The 19970-nt window shown below is 46.8% G+C and overlaps 1 protein-coding gene across 1 annotated transcript in view; it reads right to left on the bottom strand.

Annotated features, from left to right (window-relative positions):
• The window catches only part of LOC103175913 (chromodomain Y like 2), a 38290-nt gene extending 23328 nt beyond the window's left edge, over positions 1–14962 (bottom strand). The window contains exons 1-2 of the mRNA XM_042340382.1: positions 14926–14962; positions 14479–14657 (exon numbers count right to left, since the gene is read on the bottom strand). Of these exons, the coding sequence (XP_042196316.1) occupies positions 14479–14657; positions 14926–14962 (216 nt within the window). The remainder of the gene's footprint in view (positions 1–14478; positions 14658–14925) is intronic.
• Between the last annotated feature and the right edge of the window lie 5008 nt (positions 14963–19970).

Raw genomic sequence — 19970 nt, 5'->3', positions numbered from 1 at the left:
CCCCCCCCCACACCACCCCCCACACACAGCCAAACCCCCCCCACCCCCACACACACCCCCCCCCACACACACCCCACACACACAGCCAAACCCCCCCCACCCCCACACCACCCCCCCCACACACACACACCCCCACACACACAGCCAAACCCCCCCCACCCACCACACACCCCCACACACAGCCAAACCCCCCCACCCCACACACACACCCCCCACACACACACACACAGCCAAACCCCCCCCACCCCACACACACCCCCACACACACAGCAAACCCCCCCCACCCCACACAACCCCCCCACACACACACACAGCCAAACCCCCCACCCCACACACACCCCACACACACAGCCAAACCCCCCCACACACACCCCCCACACACACCCCACACAGCCAACCCCCCCCACCCACACACCCCACGCAGCCAAACCCCCCCCCCCCCACAGCCAACCCCCCCCACCCACACACACCCCACACACAGCCAAACCCCCCACCCACCCCCACACCCCCACACACACAGCCAACCCCCCCCACCCACACACAACCCACACACACAGCCAAACCCCCACCCCACACACACCCACACACACAGCCAAACCCCCCACCCCCACCCCCACACCCCACACACACACCCCACACACACACACACACAGCCAAACCCCCCCCACCCCACCCCACACCCCCACAGCCAACCCCCCACCCACACCCCCACACACCAAACCCCCCCACCCCCACAGCAACCCCCCCCACCACACACACCCCCACACACACACACACCAAACCCCCCCACCCCACACCCCCCCACACACACACACAAAGACAAACCCCCCCCCACACACACACACCCCCACACACAGCCAAACCCCCCCACCCCCACAGCCACCCCCCCCACCCCACACACCCCCACACACAGCCAAATCCCCCCCACCCCACACACACACCCCACACAGCCAACCCCCCACCCCCACAGCCAACCCCCCCCACCCCACCCCCCACACACACACAGCCAAATCCCCCCACCCCACACCCCACACACAGCCAAACCCCCCCACCCCACACAGCCAAACCCCCCCACCCCACAGCCAACCCCCCCACCCCACACACACACACAGACACACACCCACACACAGCCAAACCCCCCCACCCCACACACACCCCCACACACACAGCCAAACCCCCCCCACCCCCACAGCCAAACCCCCCCACCCCCACAGCCAAACCCCCCCACCCCCCACAGCCAAACCCCCCCACACACCCTCCACACACCCACACACACACACCCACACAGCCAACCCCTCCCACCCCCACACACACCCACACAGCCACCCCCCCCACACCGAGCCAGACCCCCCCCCACACACACCGAGCCAGATCCCCCCCCACACCCCCCTCCCCCACACACACACTCACACACACCCCCCCCCCCCCCCACACCGAGCCAGACCTGCCCACGTGGGTACCCCCACACACACACACCCACAGCCAGACCTGCCCACGTGGGTACCCCCCCCCACATACAGCCCCCCCCCACACACCCACACACACCCACCCCCCCACACACACCCACCCTCCCCCACACACACACAGCCAGACCTGCCCACGTGGGTACCCCCCCCCCCCACACACACCCACATACACCCCCCACACACACACCCCCACACACACACACACACAGCCAGACCTGCCCACGTGGGTACCCCCCCCCCCCCACACACACCCACATACACCCCCCCACACACACACCCCCACACACACACACACAGCCAGACCTGCCCACGTGGGTACCCCCCCCCCCCCACACACACCCACATACACCCCCCCACACACACACACACCCACACACACACACACACACAGCCAGACCTGCCCACGTGGGTACCCCCCCCCCCCACACACACCCACATACACCCCCCCAGCCCCCCCCCACACTAACCCACACACTAACCCAACCCCCCCCACACTAACCCACACACTAACCCAACCCCCCCCCACACTAACCCACCCACTAACCCAACCCCCCCCACACTAACCCACACACTAACCCAACCACAACCCAACCCCCAACCACTAACCCACCCACTAACTCAACCTCAACCCCTGCCCCCCCCCCCTCCAATCCCACTAACCCAACCCCTCTTTTACACCCACCCAACCCAACCCGCTGACCCCCCCCCCCCCACACCCCTTTTACACCCCACCAACCTCAACCCACTAACCCAAACCACCAACCCCAACCCGACCCCTTTTTCCACCACCCACCACTGTAACAGCTGCCCAACCCCCACCTTTGCGGACAGCAGCAGCCCATTGGGAAGGGGGACACACAGAGCGAGGAGAGGAGGGAGGGAGGGAGGGAGGGAGGGAGAGAGGGAGGGAGGGAGGGAGGGAGGGAGGGGGAAAAGAAACAAGTGCAACTTATTATTTTGCGTGTGTGTAATTTTCATACAAGTGCAACGTATATATATATATACACATACATAGTGTATGTACATCGATGGGCCGAATGGCCTCCTTCTGTGCTGTATAATTCTACGACGCTATGTACGCCGTAAATACACTGTATCACGCGTACGCGCGCGCGTGTCATTTTCCATGTCATTAAAACAACACCATTTCTTACCTTTACTTACATTTTTTTTTGGGGGGGGTGGGGGGGGCAAATCCTGTATTACCGATTGCGCGGCGCGTGCAGTCTTATTCTGATTAGGATTTTTTTTTTTTTATTTGGCGAAATTATTCTTGTCGTGCTGCAGGAATGGAGCCAAGCGAGCGCAAACGCACCAGCTGAGAGCGAGCCTCGTGAGGGGGGGGGGGGGGAGAGGGGGGGGGAGAGGGGGGGGGAGGGCAGAAGGTCTTTTATTTTCTGAAGGGGGACACGCGAAAATAAATTGTGCAAATCGTGGGGATTTCCTCGTTTTAGCCGAGCCGGGGTGGGGGGTCGGGGTGGGGGGGTCGGGGGGGGGGGGGTGGCGCTCGGAGAGAAAGCAAGTTGAGCGAAACCACGTCGCGTTTCATGCAGAGAAGTGTGACGTGATCACAATTTGCCCCAAAGTTGACCGACTCTTCTGATTTCTTCTCTTTCTTCTGGAAATAGCCCCTTCGTTGGCTCCGATCTCAGGTGATCGATTAATAATGACAATAAAAACAGTGGCATTTGATACAGCGCCTTATCACGAAACACCTCAAAGCCCTTGACGGAGTTTCGCTGAGGACTGGAGCAACTGTGCATTGTGCAGGCGAAAACGTCGATCAGTTTACATACAGCAACATCCTACAATCATCTATGAAGCGAATGATCGCTTTTTATCCAGTGCAAGAACTGTTGTAATTATCTTTGAAGGGCTTTGAAACATTCGGCCACGATAAGAGCTCTTTCTTTGTTGCATAAAACTACAACATCAACAGCAACAACAAATTACATTTGTACAGCGCCTTTCACGTCGGGAGGAGGCATACAGAAGGCAGGAGCGCATCGAAAGGGGGTGAGACCTTTTCCCTCAGAGGGCTGTTAGGGTTTGGAATTTGTCACCACAAGCGTTGGCCAGGGCACCAGGAGAAACTCCCTCCTCTTTTCAAACAATGCAATGGGACCTGATCATTCACCTGAACAGGCAGACCGGACCTTAGTTTAACGTCCCATCCAAAGCCTGAGAACACGCTGCTACTGATGTTACATGAATGACAACAGTCACTTATGATAGCACTTGTGATATTCCCGCATCCGGCCTAGAACCTGCTTTGAGGACATCGTGCATCTGGGGATATGTTTTTTTTTGCCGTCAATGCATTAATTGGTCTTAATTAAATCAATGAAACTTGTGAGTTGGAAGACAACTGAACTTTGATCTGGTGCAGTGAACAGCTCAAGCTGTGCTCCTGGGGTCTAGAGGGGGTAAATTAGTCCTTTGAGCTGTTGACATGCCTTGTTACACCTGCCAATTGGTAGGATTCTAAGGACTGCAGGAGGCTGAGTGTATCTGCGACGCGTACCCTGACTGATAGTGCTGGAACATCTCCTGATGTGACAAACGCTCTCATTAACATCACTGATATGCCACCACAGCACTGTTGATACATTTTCAGCTCTCCTCGCTAAGATCAGAGTTTTTCGCAGAGTGGGTCAGCCTGGCTCACCTTTGCCTCTGAGTCAGAAGGTTGTGGGTTCAAGCCCCAAGTCGGGACTTGAAATCACATAGTCTGAGCTGACACTCGGTTGAGGTATTGCATTGGTGGAGGTGCCATTCTTCGGATGAGACGTTGGTCCCATCTGCCTATACAGGTGGACGTTAAAGAACTCATGACACTATTCGAAAAGAGAAGGGAGTTTCTCTCGCCTGGTGTTCCTGCCGACAATCCCCCATGTAAAACTGATCACTCACTCCGCGACTGTTTGTAAGACACTGCTGCGTGCAAATAGGTTGCCGCGTTTCACCCACAAAGTGCACAGTCAATCCACTTTACAGTATAAACCGTGAAGCACTTTGAGACGTCTCAACGACATGAGAAGGTTCTATATCAAATGCAAGGATTATTATTATTATTTCTGTGCAGCCCGCACCTCGCAATTTTCGCCTGACTTCCTCACGACAAATGTGGCAGACATTTTACACACGGCAATGTCTCACATGAGCAACTCAGCTGGAGTGTTGCTAGCCATGCTAAAGAGAGAAACTCACTTCTCTTTTCAAACAGAATCTGTTCGTGTGTCGGGTTGATTGACCTAGATTGCAAATGTACATCAAACAAATGGTCTCGGACCTTTGTCGTCTCCAGCTGATGTTGTATCTCCAGAAAACTCTGATTTGCCAAGTTGTCTGAATACGTTTGTGAAGGATCGGGTGTTGAATAAGGTCGTATCCAACCCGAGCTATGATCCCTCAAGAACAAAAATAAAATAATTTGGTCACTCAATCCGCGACTGTTTGTGGGACGCTGCTGTGCGCAACTTGGCTGCTACGTTTCGCCCACAAATATACGGTGGATATACAATATATTCTGTGAAGCGCTTTGAGATGTCTAGAAGACGTGAAAAGCACTATATCAAATGCAAAGATTATTATTATTATTGTTATAATATTACGAGTATCCAAACCAAATTGAGTATTCCAAGAATCCCATGTGCACATGGAAATTCCAGAGAAAGACTGTTGGAATGGAATGCGCTCTCTCTCCCTGGAGGGACACCTCCTGCTGTACCTAATACCGCAAAGTATTAGGGGCAGGTTGGCAAGCGCCAAGGCTTGGGTACAGTTGATGCTGGAGTTATCCACATGTTCTAAGCATGGATTAGCAGAGGTCCTCAAAGGAAAGACTTGAAACCAGATACTTTTGAAGTCTTCGATAAGAAGCATTGAACGAAGGAAGATCGTTCCTTATTGGCAACAGTTTATTGTCCAGCTGCTATTGATTCCACCAATGTCAGATACTGGTAAGAAATTGCCCAACCCTCTCAGCAGTTTTGCAGTCGTAACCTTACGAAGGAACCTTGTAAATTTCTACATAAATGGAACTTGGATCCTGTATCAAGGTTCGGAGAGAATAGAGATTTGCATCTCGGTGTAAAAAACAAGGCCGTGCAAGCCATCATTTCTGATGCTATTTTGAAATGTTTACAAAGACTATCCAGTGAAATTCCTGTCTCCGCATTAGTCATTTGACCTTCTGAGTAACATTGACAAGGGAGGCTCTTCCATAAGCGCTCCTATTAAAAAAAAATGAACTCTCTACAAAGAAGTGTAATTGCTTTCAATGTCCTCTGCCCTCTCAGGATGTGCTGAATGTATTTGTTTAACCGAGGAATGTGCCCATGGTGTCATCTGGGGAATTGGTAAGAAGGAGTTACTGAGACCAACAGTGGGAGGAAATCGGACAAACAGTGACGTAGTTGAAACAGCACAATTGTTAAAGCTCTCAGAGACATTGATGTTATCTCTCTTAACTGATGTTAATTCAGTTCCTTAACCAGAGCTGAAAGATTTATTTCCAGCCAATTCCTCCGATGAGGCTTCCCCCATCATTGCACTGCAGTTTCAGGCTAGACGCAAGCTCCAAGCTGCCACTACGAACTCACAACCTTGTGACACAGAGGAATGCTACCAGCTGAGACCAGGTTGATGCACAATAGGATGTGTCAAGGAGCACTCAAGGTAAAGCTAAGCTGAATATATTATTGACAGTGAACAAAATACACCAAAGGTAGGATGACAACTATTGGGGCTATAACAAGCGACTATGATCCTCAATCGTATTATGCCCACTATGTAGCACAGTATGGAACGGCCTTTCATTTATTCTTTACACTTATAAACACAAGCATTCAGTTTGTCTGTGCCTCGAAACTGCTGTCAACTATGTGACACGGGCGAAAGACAAATACCACATAGCTTCTGGGATTTTGTCCAACCATTGGCATCATTACCCTTCGCATTACCCCTCCCACCACACAACAACAATAAAGTGTGCGTAAAACAATTGACAACAGGCTCAGCGGGTTGATACCTTTACGAGTTTGTCAGCTTTATTTCGCACGCGAGGGAGTAGCAGGAAGAGACCTGGATAGAAACATACAAAGGAATGGTTTTTGTAAACTGCCAATGGGAGTAATAGCCTTTCATGTCCACCCCATGTTCTATCAGAGTTGCTTTACATCCCAAGTAGTCTCAGCCTGCAAGGACGTTTGTTTTTTTATCATAAAATGTAAGATAATAATAATAACAATCCTTGCATTTGACACAGCGTCTTATCACATCTTAGAGATGTCTCAAAGCGTTTCACAGGATTCACTGTTTGAATTGACTGTATATTGTGTGGAATTATAAGATGTTCGGAATTGTGAAAAGAATCCTAAACTTCAAGAATTTGCGTGTGAAACAAATAGGCTTCTACATTATTGCGGAATCCAAGGCTTTTCTGCAATCATGCAAGTTCTTTTATATTTATACTTTAAGGCTAATCACAATTTTAGGAAAAATTAGAATACATTTAGCCCACAAATACATAATCAATTCACTTTACAGGCTATTCTGTGAAACGCTTTGAGACGTCTAGAAGATGTGAAAAGCACTATATTAAATGCAAGGAATATTATTATTATTATTAAATTCTGTTTTGTTCAGGGTCGGTTTTATACGTCCGTTGAAAATGATCTTTTCCTTGAATGTAATTCCTAATTTAAAAACAAAATAAAAATTTTGTTGAAAAAATGTTGCTTTAGAGTTTGCAGTCTTTGGATAATTTGAAATCTAAAAATCATGGCAATTCATAAATTGTTAAAGCAATATTAATATATAAATCTCCCAATATAACAGCCATCTTCGCCAGATTCTCAAATCTATAAGCCATCAATCTGTAGGAATAATTATATTGTGTTGCGTAGTCAGTGCCTTATAGTTTCGGGGCTGTGTGCAATTTGCATAGCAATGACCCACAAACAACCATGAAATGAATGAACAATTTTTATTTCAGGGATTGTTGGCCAGGACATCAGGGGAAACTCCCTTACCTTTTGGGCAGTAACATGGGATTTTTAATATCTACCTGAACAGGGATCCGAAGCACGGCACATCCGACAATGGGGTCTCTGTTTGTCCAAGACACTGAGTTTGGTCCCGATGTGGGGCTTGAACCCACAATCTTCTGACTATTACTCCGAAAGGAAAGGAATTTTTGTCTATTCCCAAGTGAGTTGTTTTATTGATGAGACAACTCGATGCCGGAGAGAGTAAAAGGTTTGCCTGCGAAGTATATAAGGTGATATCAAATATCAAGGATAATTACTATTATTATTATTATTAATAATATTAATGCAGGCGTTGAACTGAGACAAGTTCAGTGCTGAGGCAAATTATAGCTGTCGGGGACAAATATTAGCATTGCAAAGCTGGACAGTGCAAAATGTTTGATGGGTCTAATTTGTGGCATTTTTACACAGATTTCCTAAATAAGCAGTCAATCACAACAACAACTTGCATTTATTTTGCATTTATTTTGCAACTAATGCCTTTTTTCCGCCCCCCTCCCCCCCCACCCCCGCCCGCCGCAAAGGGAATATGTGGCAGGAGATTTCCGCAGGTGATTTCCTTAAGGTTGGCAGGAATTCCATCAGGGTTCTTTACTAAGAAATGTTGCATATTAGAGTCCAATATTTCGGTCTGTCCTGCACTGTGGGCCGTGACCTTGAAATAGATTTCACGTCGGTCAGGAAACAACAATCACCTGTGAGCGGAGTAACATTCGTCTACTTCAGAAGTACTCTGACTCGAGAGGCGAGAGTGTTATCAACTGGGTCAGCCACGTGACACCTGAATATAGAAGTGTCTTAAGAAATCCTTGGAATGCTAAACATCATTTCCGTGTTATGTTTGAAACATTCAACCAAAGCAAGATAAACATTTCCTCACACGTCACAGAGAAGGCTGTTTTATAACGTGAAATAAACCACTTCGTCCTCAACCTCTCAAACTGAGTGTCGGATGCAGACACGTCCGTGCAGTTTTGGGGGAGCGCTGAATTGTCAGAGGTGCCCTCCTTCAGAGGGAATGTTAAACAGAGGTCCCGAGACTGAGGGAGGCGGAGAGTTTGACATTCTTAAGGTCCTGGGAAAAGAAGTCTTTGACCTTTTCGAAATTCCTGTGCTGGATACAAAGAAAGGAAGGATAGCCATGGTCTATGTACACTTGGGGAATAAGTCATCAGTTTAGTAGTTTGCAGGGGTTTCGGTAAAAAATACAGGTAAATGGGATTGAATGGATCACTCTTTGAAATAGCGATCAAGTACACATACTGGGCCAAATGGTCTTCATCTGTGGTATACATTTGTATGTTTTTTTGGTATCTCAGCAACGAGCTGACCTTACAAGGGCATCCCTCTCCTTCATTGGGTTATCAAAGACATTATCAAGCCCAAGGATAATTTTGGAAAGCTCCATGAAGCTTAAGAGTGATTTCTAGAAGCTATTGTGTCCAGTTTAAACCTGGGGAGGAAACAAATAATTTAGTACAACATGTATGGAATAGGCTCGCGAGGGAGATGGTGGAAGCAGAAAGTGTTGATTCTCTCAAAAGCAAATTAGATAGATTTCTTTTAGGAAATAATACCGTGGGATACAGTATATAGTTTGGGACACAACATATGCACGTGACTTGCCTGATTGGATGGACCTTGATCTTCTTTCATCCAGCAAGTCTTATGTTCTTATGCTTCATCTCCCCTATCCTTCCCGAGTGTCAGTTCATCTCATTGAGGCACTTGCTGTTCTGATTAGTCCGTGTTGCACATGAATTACTGTGCTGTTCCTTTCCAAATGACTACGGCAGCCAACTGAAGATGCTCTTACTTGGTATTTTTTTTGACTGGTCTGCAAATGATGTCAACCTCTTGTCACTGGAGGAGCAAAGATTCAAAATCATTGCAACAAGCAGACTGAGCTCAGAACACTTCCAATGCAATGGAAGATTCACCCCAAAGTATTCATTTGTTAAGTAACTCAGATACAACAACCCAATTCCCTTAGCTCTTTACAGCAAGTCATTCCAGGTCAAACCCAGAGAAACCCCTGCAGAGTTGACAGTGAAGTCTGCAAACTACCTGTCAATGGTCAATCATGAGAGTTTGCTTACTCCAACGCTCTGGGCAAGGATGAGAGTTAATAATAATCCTTGTATTTGATTCGATGTCTTATCATGTCATCGGAATGTCTCAAAGCGCTTCACGGAATTCACTGTAGAGTGTGGTGACTGTGTATTTTGCAGGTGAACAATTTGAGTCAATTTGCACCCAGCACTGTTCCGTAAACAGCCTTATAATAATAATAATAATAATCCTTGCATTTGATATAGCGCTTTTCACATCGGGAGGACGGCCCAAAGCGCTTCACAGAACACACTGTAAAGTGAAATTGACTGTATATTTGTGGGCGAACGCGGCGGCCAATTGCGCACAGCAATGTTCCACAAACAGTCGTGGATTGAAAATGACCAATTTATTATTGTTTTTGTTTTTTTGGAGGGATTATTATTAGGCTCTGTGTGGAGTAAGGAAACTTGCCCAAGGTTTCGCCCTCTGCCGGGGATTGAACTCAGGTCTCCGCTTGCAAAGCGAGTGCTCTAACCACTGAGCTACAGGACTCCCAAAGCCTTGAAGTGAAGGATCACGGACAATACAGCAATATAGTGCACCCCCAGCACAGCACTGGAGTGTTATAATAATAATAATAATAATAATCCTTGCATTTGATATAGCGCTTTTCACGTCGGGAGGACGTCCCAAAGCGCTTCACAGAACACACTGTAAAGTGAATTAACTGTATATTTGTGGGCGAACGCGGCAGCCAATTGCGCACAGCAATGTCCCACAAACAGTCGTAGATTGAAAATGACCAATTTATTATTGTTTTTGGTTTTGGAGGGATTATTATTAGGCTCTGTGTGGAGTAAGGAAACTTGCCCAAGGTTTCGCCCTCTGCCTGGAATTGAACTCAGGTCTCTCGCTTGCAAAGCGAGTGCTCTAACCACTGAGCTACAGGACTCCACAAGTGTTAGCTTAGACGGTGAGCTCAAAGCCTTAATGAGGGACTTGAACCCCAGCAGAGCGAAGATACGTAATACAACTTTAAAAGCCCAACTTCATATACTTACAATGTAATATTATTTCACAAGTCAAAATTACCCCCTTGCTATTTCTACTCAGCGCATGGCACACAGTAACTGCCCTCTTGTCATTTCCTCTCGCGAGGCAGTCACCAATTGTCACATGTTTCTCTTCAAGACCAAAAATAAACCTTAAAACAAAGGGGAATTGAAGTGAATTCTAATTGTTTAAAGTAATCTTTTGATTTTTCTTAATGAAAGGAATGCTGACGATTAGACAGCTTTATGGTGTTTGCTTAGCAGATTTAACGAACAGGAATTGAGTGGATCGAGAGAGATCAATGAACTATATTTTTTATCTTATGTTCCTTTTACCTTTTCTGTAACCTGGGCGAGTGGGATGGGGCTGGGGGGGAGGGAGCATTCTTCCTAACAGCCACAGATGAGACGATTCGCACAATGCTTTAGGCTAAAGGAGGCAAAATTAATAATGATAATCCTTGCACTTGGAAGAGTACCTTATCACGTCGTTCAGATATCTCAACGCATTTCACAGCATATAACTGCAAAGTGAATTGACTTACATCTTGGATATTTCTTCCAATATATAGAAACCTGATGGTTTTGTTTTATGTTATTTTATTGCTTTCTATCACTTTTCCTCATACACGCGTTCATAACATCCAGGCTCGACTCCGCAAACTCACTGCTTGTCGGCCTCCCCAAATCCTCCCTCCATAGGCTGCAGATCATCCAGAACTCTGCAGCTCGTGTCCTTTCTTGCACCAGGCTCCGCGACCCTATCACCCCCACCCTTGTCTGACTCCACTGGCTTCCCATCACAGAAGATACAGTTCAAGATCCTGGTTCTCACTTCCAAAGCTCTCCATGGCCTTGCTCCCCCCTACCACTGTGACCTCCTAACCCCCTGCCCGGTCCTTCCGCTCATCGGGCTCCGACCTGCTTCATGTCCCCCGCCTTGCCCATCCTACCATGGAGTCCTGTAGCTCAGGGGTAAGAGCACTTGCCTTGCAGCGTGATTAACCAAGCAGTAAGTAGGAACCTGGTTTGTCCATTGGCAGATTGCATTTCCGGGGGTAATAATTCCTTCAACAAAATAATAATAATAATTTGGTCACTCCATCCACAACTGTTTGTGAGACGCTGCTGTGTGCAATTGGCTGCCATGTTACATCCACAAAATATACAGTCAATTCGCTTTACAGTATATTCTGTGAAACGCTTTGAGACGTCTTGATGACGTGATAACGTGCTGCATCAAATGCAAGGATTATTCTTATTATTCTTATTGGCGGGTGGGGCTTCAGCCACTCTGCCCCCACCCTCTGGAACTCCATCCCGTAACCCTCCACCTCTCCCCTCTCTAGCCTCCTTCAAGACCCGTCTCAAGACCTTCTCTACGACCGTGCCTTCAATCACCCTTCCTCCCCCCCTGCCCTCCACCCTCCCCGATCCCAAACCCCAGCTCGGGTCCGAAACACTGATTGTCCAGCACCTTGGGTTGTCCTCCCAACATGAAAGGCTTTATACAAATGTAATTGTGTGGTTATTGTTGTTGTTATTTTCGCCTCGTAATCCTAAAAAAGCCTTCAGAACATTGGCCAATTGTTGATGTAAACGCAAAATAGGATATATGTTAGAAAATTGTGGACATTTTCTGCACAGAAGGAGATAACTTGCATTTATACCGTGCGAGCTGCCCACTGGAGCTATCTCCTCTAATCCCATTTTTCTTTATCTGCAAAGTCTATACATTGACAGCGGGCGTGAGTGATTGTCAGAAGCTTTCAATTCATAACCTAACCTCATCCAACTGCGCTCGGCAATCTTGCAAAATGACTGTGACAGAAATTCCTAACCACATATGATATCGCCACATATAAAAAAATAAACCCCTCCCTGGTGTGTCATTGCCAGTGTATACATTGAATGCAACAAGAGCATTCCCGGTGGAGTCTTGGTGTTCATTTTGTAAGCTACTCTTGGCTTTTTTTNGTTTGGTCAGCCGGGTTTCTGACACATGAGGAAACCCATTATCGTGCTTAAGAGGATCCAAACCAAACAGAATTCCATGCATCCTATCTATGCATGGAAATTCCAGAGATACTGTTTTTTTTGTAATGGAATGGGCACTCTCTCCCTGAAGAGATGCATCCCACTCACCTAATTCCAGAGAATATTAGGCGCAGGATGGCAAGAGCCCATACTGCAGACTGTGTGTGTGGGGGTACTGCAGGAATTTAACTAGCTAAAACCTCACAGTTTGCCATTAAATGCACTGGCAAGCTTTCTCACTGCTTGTCCAGCTAGGACCACCCTACCCATTAAAGCTATCGCGTGCAGGATTAACAGGAGCTGAGTGCGAAGATTCCCTGCCCCCAGTGACCTGTCGGTCTGCCCTTCCAGGTCCTGCTGATGAGCCAGGCTGGGATGTGCTGTCCTTAGCAGTGCCATGGAATATCCACCAGAATTGGAAATATGGACAACCCAAAAGCGAATGTTAACTCCAGATTCGATTTCACAGAAATAATTACGATTACTCTGCCCTTGTCCGAACAAAATCAACCCTGTTCCTCTTGTTAAACTCGCCGATCAACGCATTGTGTGACGTTGCGGGAGAGAGAGAGGAAAAGGATTTATTGAAATTGTCCCAAAGTAAAATAGCAAGATCTCGCCAGGAGATTATTACTACAATAACTACTAGAGCTGTGCTGAGATAATTTTTCTTCACTCAAATCCACATGCGGCACTTAAAACCCAAACGTTTTAACAGTCTCTTCATTTTTTTTGTGGGATACACGTGGAATAATCTATTTGTCTAGATGCTTATCTCCTGTAATCTGCCGGCTAAGGTTACGAATTTGCAACACAGTCTTCAAAGGGCTGAAAGCCTACTTGAGATAACAGTAGGAGAGGAGGCCCACTCACTTTAAATCAAATTAAAGGAATACTGAATGTTAATTTCAGAGCCAGTTTATTGCAGTGAAAAGCACAGCATACTGGCTAATTTTTTGTTTGCCAGATCACTAGATGCAAATGGAAAGATCGTGGGAACAATTGTGGTGGAGTCCTATGGAGTCCTATGAGTCCTATGAGCACTCGCCTCGCAAGCGAGAGGACCTGGGCTCGAATCCCAGGTGGGGTGAAACCTTTGATAAGTTTCCTTACTCCACACGTTTCTGTTCACCTAGCGGTAAGAAGGAACCCGGTTGTTAGTCGATTGGCGGATTGCTTTCCGGAGGTAATAATCCCTTTAAAAAATGCGGCCACTCAATCCACGATTGTTTGTGAGATACTGCTCTGCGCAATTGACTGCTGCATTTCGCCCACAATTCAATTTAACAGCAGCCAATGTGCACACTGCAATGTTTTGAAATGGTGTTATTTTATGAAATGCCTTCACACGAGCCAAACAGATGCTCAGTTACTGCAGCACAAGCAGATTTGATGCCTCATATTATCCTGGACCCGCACATGAAATATTTATTCATTCTGGTAATCAATACGTTGTCTGCATATCAGTGGCGCTCAACGTACACTGAGCAATGATCTGTGAGATTTTTCTAAGCAGGAAACCGCTGAGCTCCAAGTTCTAACATGGGGCTTCAGCCCACAAACTTCTGAGTTGCAGGTGAAAGGACTACCAACCGAACCAGGCTGATCCAAGAATAATATGTGCTTCATTGGTATTCCTGGGGTATAAATGCCCCCTTCCCTTCTCCCTCCCAGCCCAATATCAGTGATGGGCCAAATGATTTTCTTCTTCCTGCTAAAAAAAAAAAAATTCTAATGTCAAGATGTTTCACAGCAACTTATCGCTTCAAGACACCTCAAAACACATCGCAAGCAATTAACACGTGACTGCTTTACTTGGCAAGCACAGCGGCCATTAATGCCAGCAGCAACGTTTGAGAGTTTTTGACGTACAGCTCGCGATAAAAATGCGTGCTCCTCCTCCTCTTTGGTTTCCCGGTTCAACCACAGACACCTGGCGAGAATGGTTCTGTGGCAGCAGGTGATATGCAGACTCTTTCGTGCAATACGCAGGACTGTAACATGCGACGCACACTCTGTAACGTGTGCCACGCGCTCTGTGACATGTGATGCACACTGTGCCGAGACACACTGCGACATGGAATACGCACGCCGCAAACGTGTGATGCGCACTCTTAACACGTGATACGCACTCTTAACACGTGATACACATGTTGCCGTACAGAAGAAACACAATTACCGTATAATAACACATTGCAACATGCGATCAACATGTAACACCCACACTTTAGCATAACGCGGGCAACAACAACAACAAATTACATTTGTCTAGTGCCTTGTACACAATGGGCAGCCCCATTCTAGCTTGCGAGACACCTATGTTCTTAAAGGAATGCGAGCTCCAATGAGGCACCTTATGACAGAGTCACCACGCTCTACACATGTAAGCCACACGCGCAGTACCACATGTGCCGGACGGACACCACGAAACTTAATACGAGACGTGTCTGAGAACATGTCGCAACCGATGAATAATTGAAGCGGGAAGGAACACAAAAAGGGAACAGCTCACTGCTGCGGAGTTACCCACAGCAAAGTTATTGTTCGGAAACGATTTCTTTTACTTCACCGGGTGTCTTGCCTTCCTTTTTTTTTAATTAGAATTTATTGAAGCAATTTGAGCAATAACGCCCATTACACCACCCTCGTGTTTTGGTTCAGGTTTAGTCAGCCTTGCCTATCCAGCTGCAGCCAAGTTAACCCCACATCATGACTTCATTATGTGCACAAGTGCACATTTAATTAAAGAACAAGCAGCCTAGCTCTGGGGAGTCTGGTCGACTGGTTCGGCACACAGGCTGAAAGAAAAACAAGTGTACAGAAGATTTTATCTTTGCGCAGTAAATTATTATACGTAATAATCATAATAATAATCCTTGAATTCATAGAAGTGCCTTATCAGGTGGTTGAGACATCTCAAAGCTCCTCACAGGATTTTGCTGTGACATGGAGTACCTGTGCATTTTGTAGACGAACGCAGCAGTCAAGTTACGCACAGCAATGTCCGCACACTGAAGCCGTAAAGCCAATGACCAATTTTATCCGGGGGATTGTTGGCCAGGACATTGGGAGAGAGAAACTCCCCTTCTCTTTTCGAATAGTACCATGGGATCTTTAGCCCCCGAATGAGCAGACAGACGGGATCTGGGTTTAATGTCTCATTCCAAAGGTTGGCCCTTTTGACGATGCAGCTTTTTTCAGGCAAACTGGCAGGTAACTGAAAGCAAATTATTAATTAGAATTCTGCAAAAAAAAACAGAGGGTCGAACTTCCATTTAGAAACCGGCTTCTAAATTTAAAAAAGAAATCCACAATTCTGTGACGTCTTGAAGTTTCAGGCCTGACTTGCTAAGACTGGGTGGAATTCCGAGCCTTCGGTTGGAGGTTGCCAATCCAAATTGATTACAAGCCAAATAAATAGTGAGGCTTCAGTAAATTATTAAAGGCAGTGCTTCTTTTCGCCCTGATTTCTCACTGCTAACACTGCCTTACACTGCATTACGCGCTTACTTCATGAGACAATCACCCCCATTTTTGTTGGCTTTCCATCTCCCAGAGCATTGAGTTCAAGATCCTTGTCCTCACCTTTAAAGCCTTTGCCCCAACTTACCACGGTCTTGCTCCTCCCTACCTCTCCAACCTAGTAAAACTTCACCAACCTGTCTGCTCCCTCCGTCTGCAAGTACTGGCCTACTCCACATCCCCTGCCCTGCCTGCTCCAGTCTCGGTGGACGGGCCTTCAGCCTTTTGTGCCCCACCCTCTGGAACTCCATCCCGGAGCCCCTCCGTCTCACCTCCTCCCTTGCCTCCTTCAAGGACCATCTCAAGACCTTCTTTTTCGGCTGTGCCTTCTCCAACTTCCCCCTCCCCCCCATTCTTGTGTGTTTATAGTCGCACTCCAAGTGCCGGTGAATTGTCAAAACATTTTTATTTGGGTGGCACATGCGGAAACCCATCACCGTTGCTTAAGAGTATCCAAACCAAACTGAGAATTCCAAGCATCCCACCTACACATGGAAATCCGAGAGATAGTTTGTTAGAATGGAATGCGCGCTCTCTCCCTGGAAGAATGCATCCTGTTTACCTAATTCCAGAAAGTATTAGGGTTAGGTTGGCAAGAGCCAAGGCTTGGGCACCCCAGAGTGTGCGTTGGGGATAACTGCTGGAGTCTAACCAACTAAAACTGCATAGCTTGGAATTGACTGATATAGATAACCAACCCTGTACAGTCACTGCCACAGCATTGCATTAAAACGAACCAAATATGTTTTCCTATCCCTTTCTCCCACAAGTGCAATAAATCCTCAATCCCAGTCCTCAAAAAGAGAGTGGCAAAGCTTCACACTGACAGACTTACGCACAAGGTGTACTCCTTTATGAATACTTTGAAGTGTCGAATGCATCACACGAGTATTCAAGGCCCAATAAAAGTGAGTATTATTTGTCACTGAGATAATCTCAGCCTGTCAGCTAGAGGTATTACATAGCCTGCTCTAGTATCATAATCCTTCAAACCAGATATTCTTCCTGTCACATGATTGGAAACCCAGATGGCATTAGCCATACACAGCAATAGTATCAGGCAGCAATATATTGGTGGCAGCCACTCCTATAATACGGGGCAGCTAAACTAAACTAGTAGACAGGAAGGTTGGAAGTAAGCAAAATAAAAGTCAGAACCTATGGGATGTATGATAAAGATAGCTGTGAGTGTTGCCCAATGCGTCTCTACTTGAGTGTGTTGAGGAATAAAAGGGGTCACATTCATTTTCGTCCTTTATGAATTTCCCATGTCAAGATGTGAATCTTACCCAAACGTTTGTGAGCGTGTGTTGTGTGTGTGGTTATGTGATGGAGTGCATTCAGGGGCAGACTGGCTGTATGGGAAATTGGGAATGAATAATTTCCCAAGCGCGAGTTTGGAAGTATTATTTATTCAGCCAACGAGTGTGTGCGCTTGTGTGGGAATGTGAGACTATATGTTTGATTGTGTGTGGTGGCTGTCTGTGTGATTGTGAGTGTGTGTACGTCTGTGTATGTGAATGTTCTCCCACCTGGAAAGACAGGAGGGGAAAATGAACCTCTTATTGTCACCAATGGCCTTAGGAAATCCCTGACCTCTGTTTCCAGCCTCACCTCAATGGCATTGCTGATATTGGAACCTGTGAGATCTTACAACCTTTAACATAGTCTGCGGCTGCAGTGTTACGGAGCACCTACACTGTTGGAGGTGCCATCCTTTTACACCTTTACAGTGGAAAATTCCATTCAGTGCAGTGCAATGAAAAGTGTTGCATTTGCCAGCGCTCACATCCCTCAGCTTGATGAGCACAAACATTCACCCAAAAAGGCATTTACTGCAGTGCCCTCTGGCTCATAGGAGCAAACGGCAACCAACAGCAGCTCAGAGGAAGCCAGAGTCAAGTGTCCATGACAACAGAATTCGTGCTATGTGTACGTGATGTATTTTAGGCTGCAGTTGTGTTTTGTGTCTTGTTCGGGTGTCCTTTCTGAAGGGCAGATAAGCAGGGACTCTTCGGGTCCGGGTTTGCTCTAAGGTGATGTGCTTGGCAATGAAATATGGGAATTGAGTCCACCCGATGTCCTGGCCCACGACCCCACCCCGCCCCCCACCACCCAATAAAAATTGGTCACGGCTATTTGTGGGACACTACTGTGTGCACTTGGCTGCTGGGTTTTGCCCACAAAATACGGTTAATCTACTCGACCGTGAATCCCGTGAAGCGCTTTGAGACGTCTCAACGACACGATAAGGCGCCATATGACAAATGCAAGAATTATTAGTATTGCCGGAAGTCCTGAAGAAACATTAAAATCTCTTCAAGTAGATGTTAGTAATCCTCTGAGATTATTCAAAACAGAGAAGGGAGTTTCCCCGCTGGTGTCCTGCTCAGTGGATATATCGATTCACCCCATGACTTTCTGTGGCATTTTGTTGTATGCACAAGTAGCGCCTCATTTGTCTAAAAATACACTCAGAACGACTGAGAGTGATTACTGTAAAGCATTTTGAGGTGTTCCTATGCGAAGAGGCGCTATAAAAACACACGTTCTTTCCTGATGGGTAATTCCAGCCCACGCATTCGGTGCAATGCAACTTCAAGCCTGCACAGAGATGAATTTGCTAAATGTTTACAAAGAAATCAAGTGATTGGCTGAGCTGCCTTTTGTGCGTCTGATAACAGAGTTGAGTTGGCTATCCCTCTCGCTGTTGTCCCTTTTATTTACGGTAGTGCTGTGTTTTCAGAGGCCAGTTAAGCAGAGCCTTTGGACGCAAACCTGCAGAGTTCGGTGACGCAAAGAGTAACTCTGCACTGCTCTCTCTGCAAGGCGGCACAACTCCCGTTGGTGTGAACCAATGCCAGCAGTAACACTGAGCCATGACATCAGCTGCCGGGGTGTGTGGATGTAGCAGAAGCCATCAGGAATCTGTTAGGATCTTGAGCACCCAAATTCCACACCTTTAGCCTGTATGTGGAGCCCCGTAGTGTAGGGGTTAGCCCGCTTGCCTCACAAGCGAGAGGACCCGGGTTTGATTCCCAGCCAGGGAGAAACTTTAAGCAAGCTTTCTTACTCCACACTCCTCTGTTTACTGAGCAGTAAGTAGGAACCCGTTTGGTTAAGTGCTTCGAGACGCTGTCTGGTGTGAAGGGCGCGCAATGTAAATGCAAGTTGCTGTTGTTGTTATGCGATTGGCAGATCGCTTTCCGGGGTTATTCTAACATTATTATTAGTAAAAGAAAAAAAGTTGACAGTACATTTTTTTCACCTGGTAAATATTTTCATCTTGTTCACGTTGTTGGAAAGCCTTGTACTATAAAAGGCTTTTCATGGGATCTTTGAAAAAATGCAATGTTCAAGCATCAAAGAAGCACACAGGGAAACACAACAAGGAACAGTTCATTAAATAGCGCATGAAATATTTATTTGTTTTTTCATTGTTTTATGTATTGGGAGCTATTATTTGAATGTTAAAACGCAAGAGGCCTTAAATTCTCATTATTGTTTCTTGCAACAGATCCTATAGTTTGGGTTGTAATTAGGCACTTTAGATTGTCGCATCAGCTCCACTGTCGGGCACTGGGACATGGTACCATGTTCCTGAGGGAAAGGGGATGGTTATGTCCCATCTGTATGGGGAGAATAGCAGTCATCACAACTGTAATAATAATAATACTACTAATAATAATACTAATAATAATCCTTGCATTTGATATATCGCCTTATCACAGCGTCGAGACGTCTCAAAGCGCTTCACAGGATATACAGTAAAGTGGATTGACGTG

The sequence above is a fragment of the Callorhinchus milii genome, unplaced genomic scaffold (genome assembly GCF_018977255.1).
Source record: "Callorhinchus milii isolate IMCB2004 unplaced genomic scaffold, IMCB_Cmil_1.0 Scaffold14, whole genome shotgun sequence".
Taxonomy (NCBI): domain Eukaryota; kingdom Metazoa; phylum Chordata; class Chondrichthyes; order Chimaeriformes; family Callorhinchidae; genus Callorhinchus; species Callorhinchus milii.
This window is presented reverse-complemented; position numbering and strand designations above follow the sequence as displayed.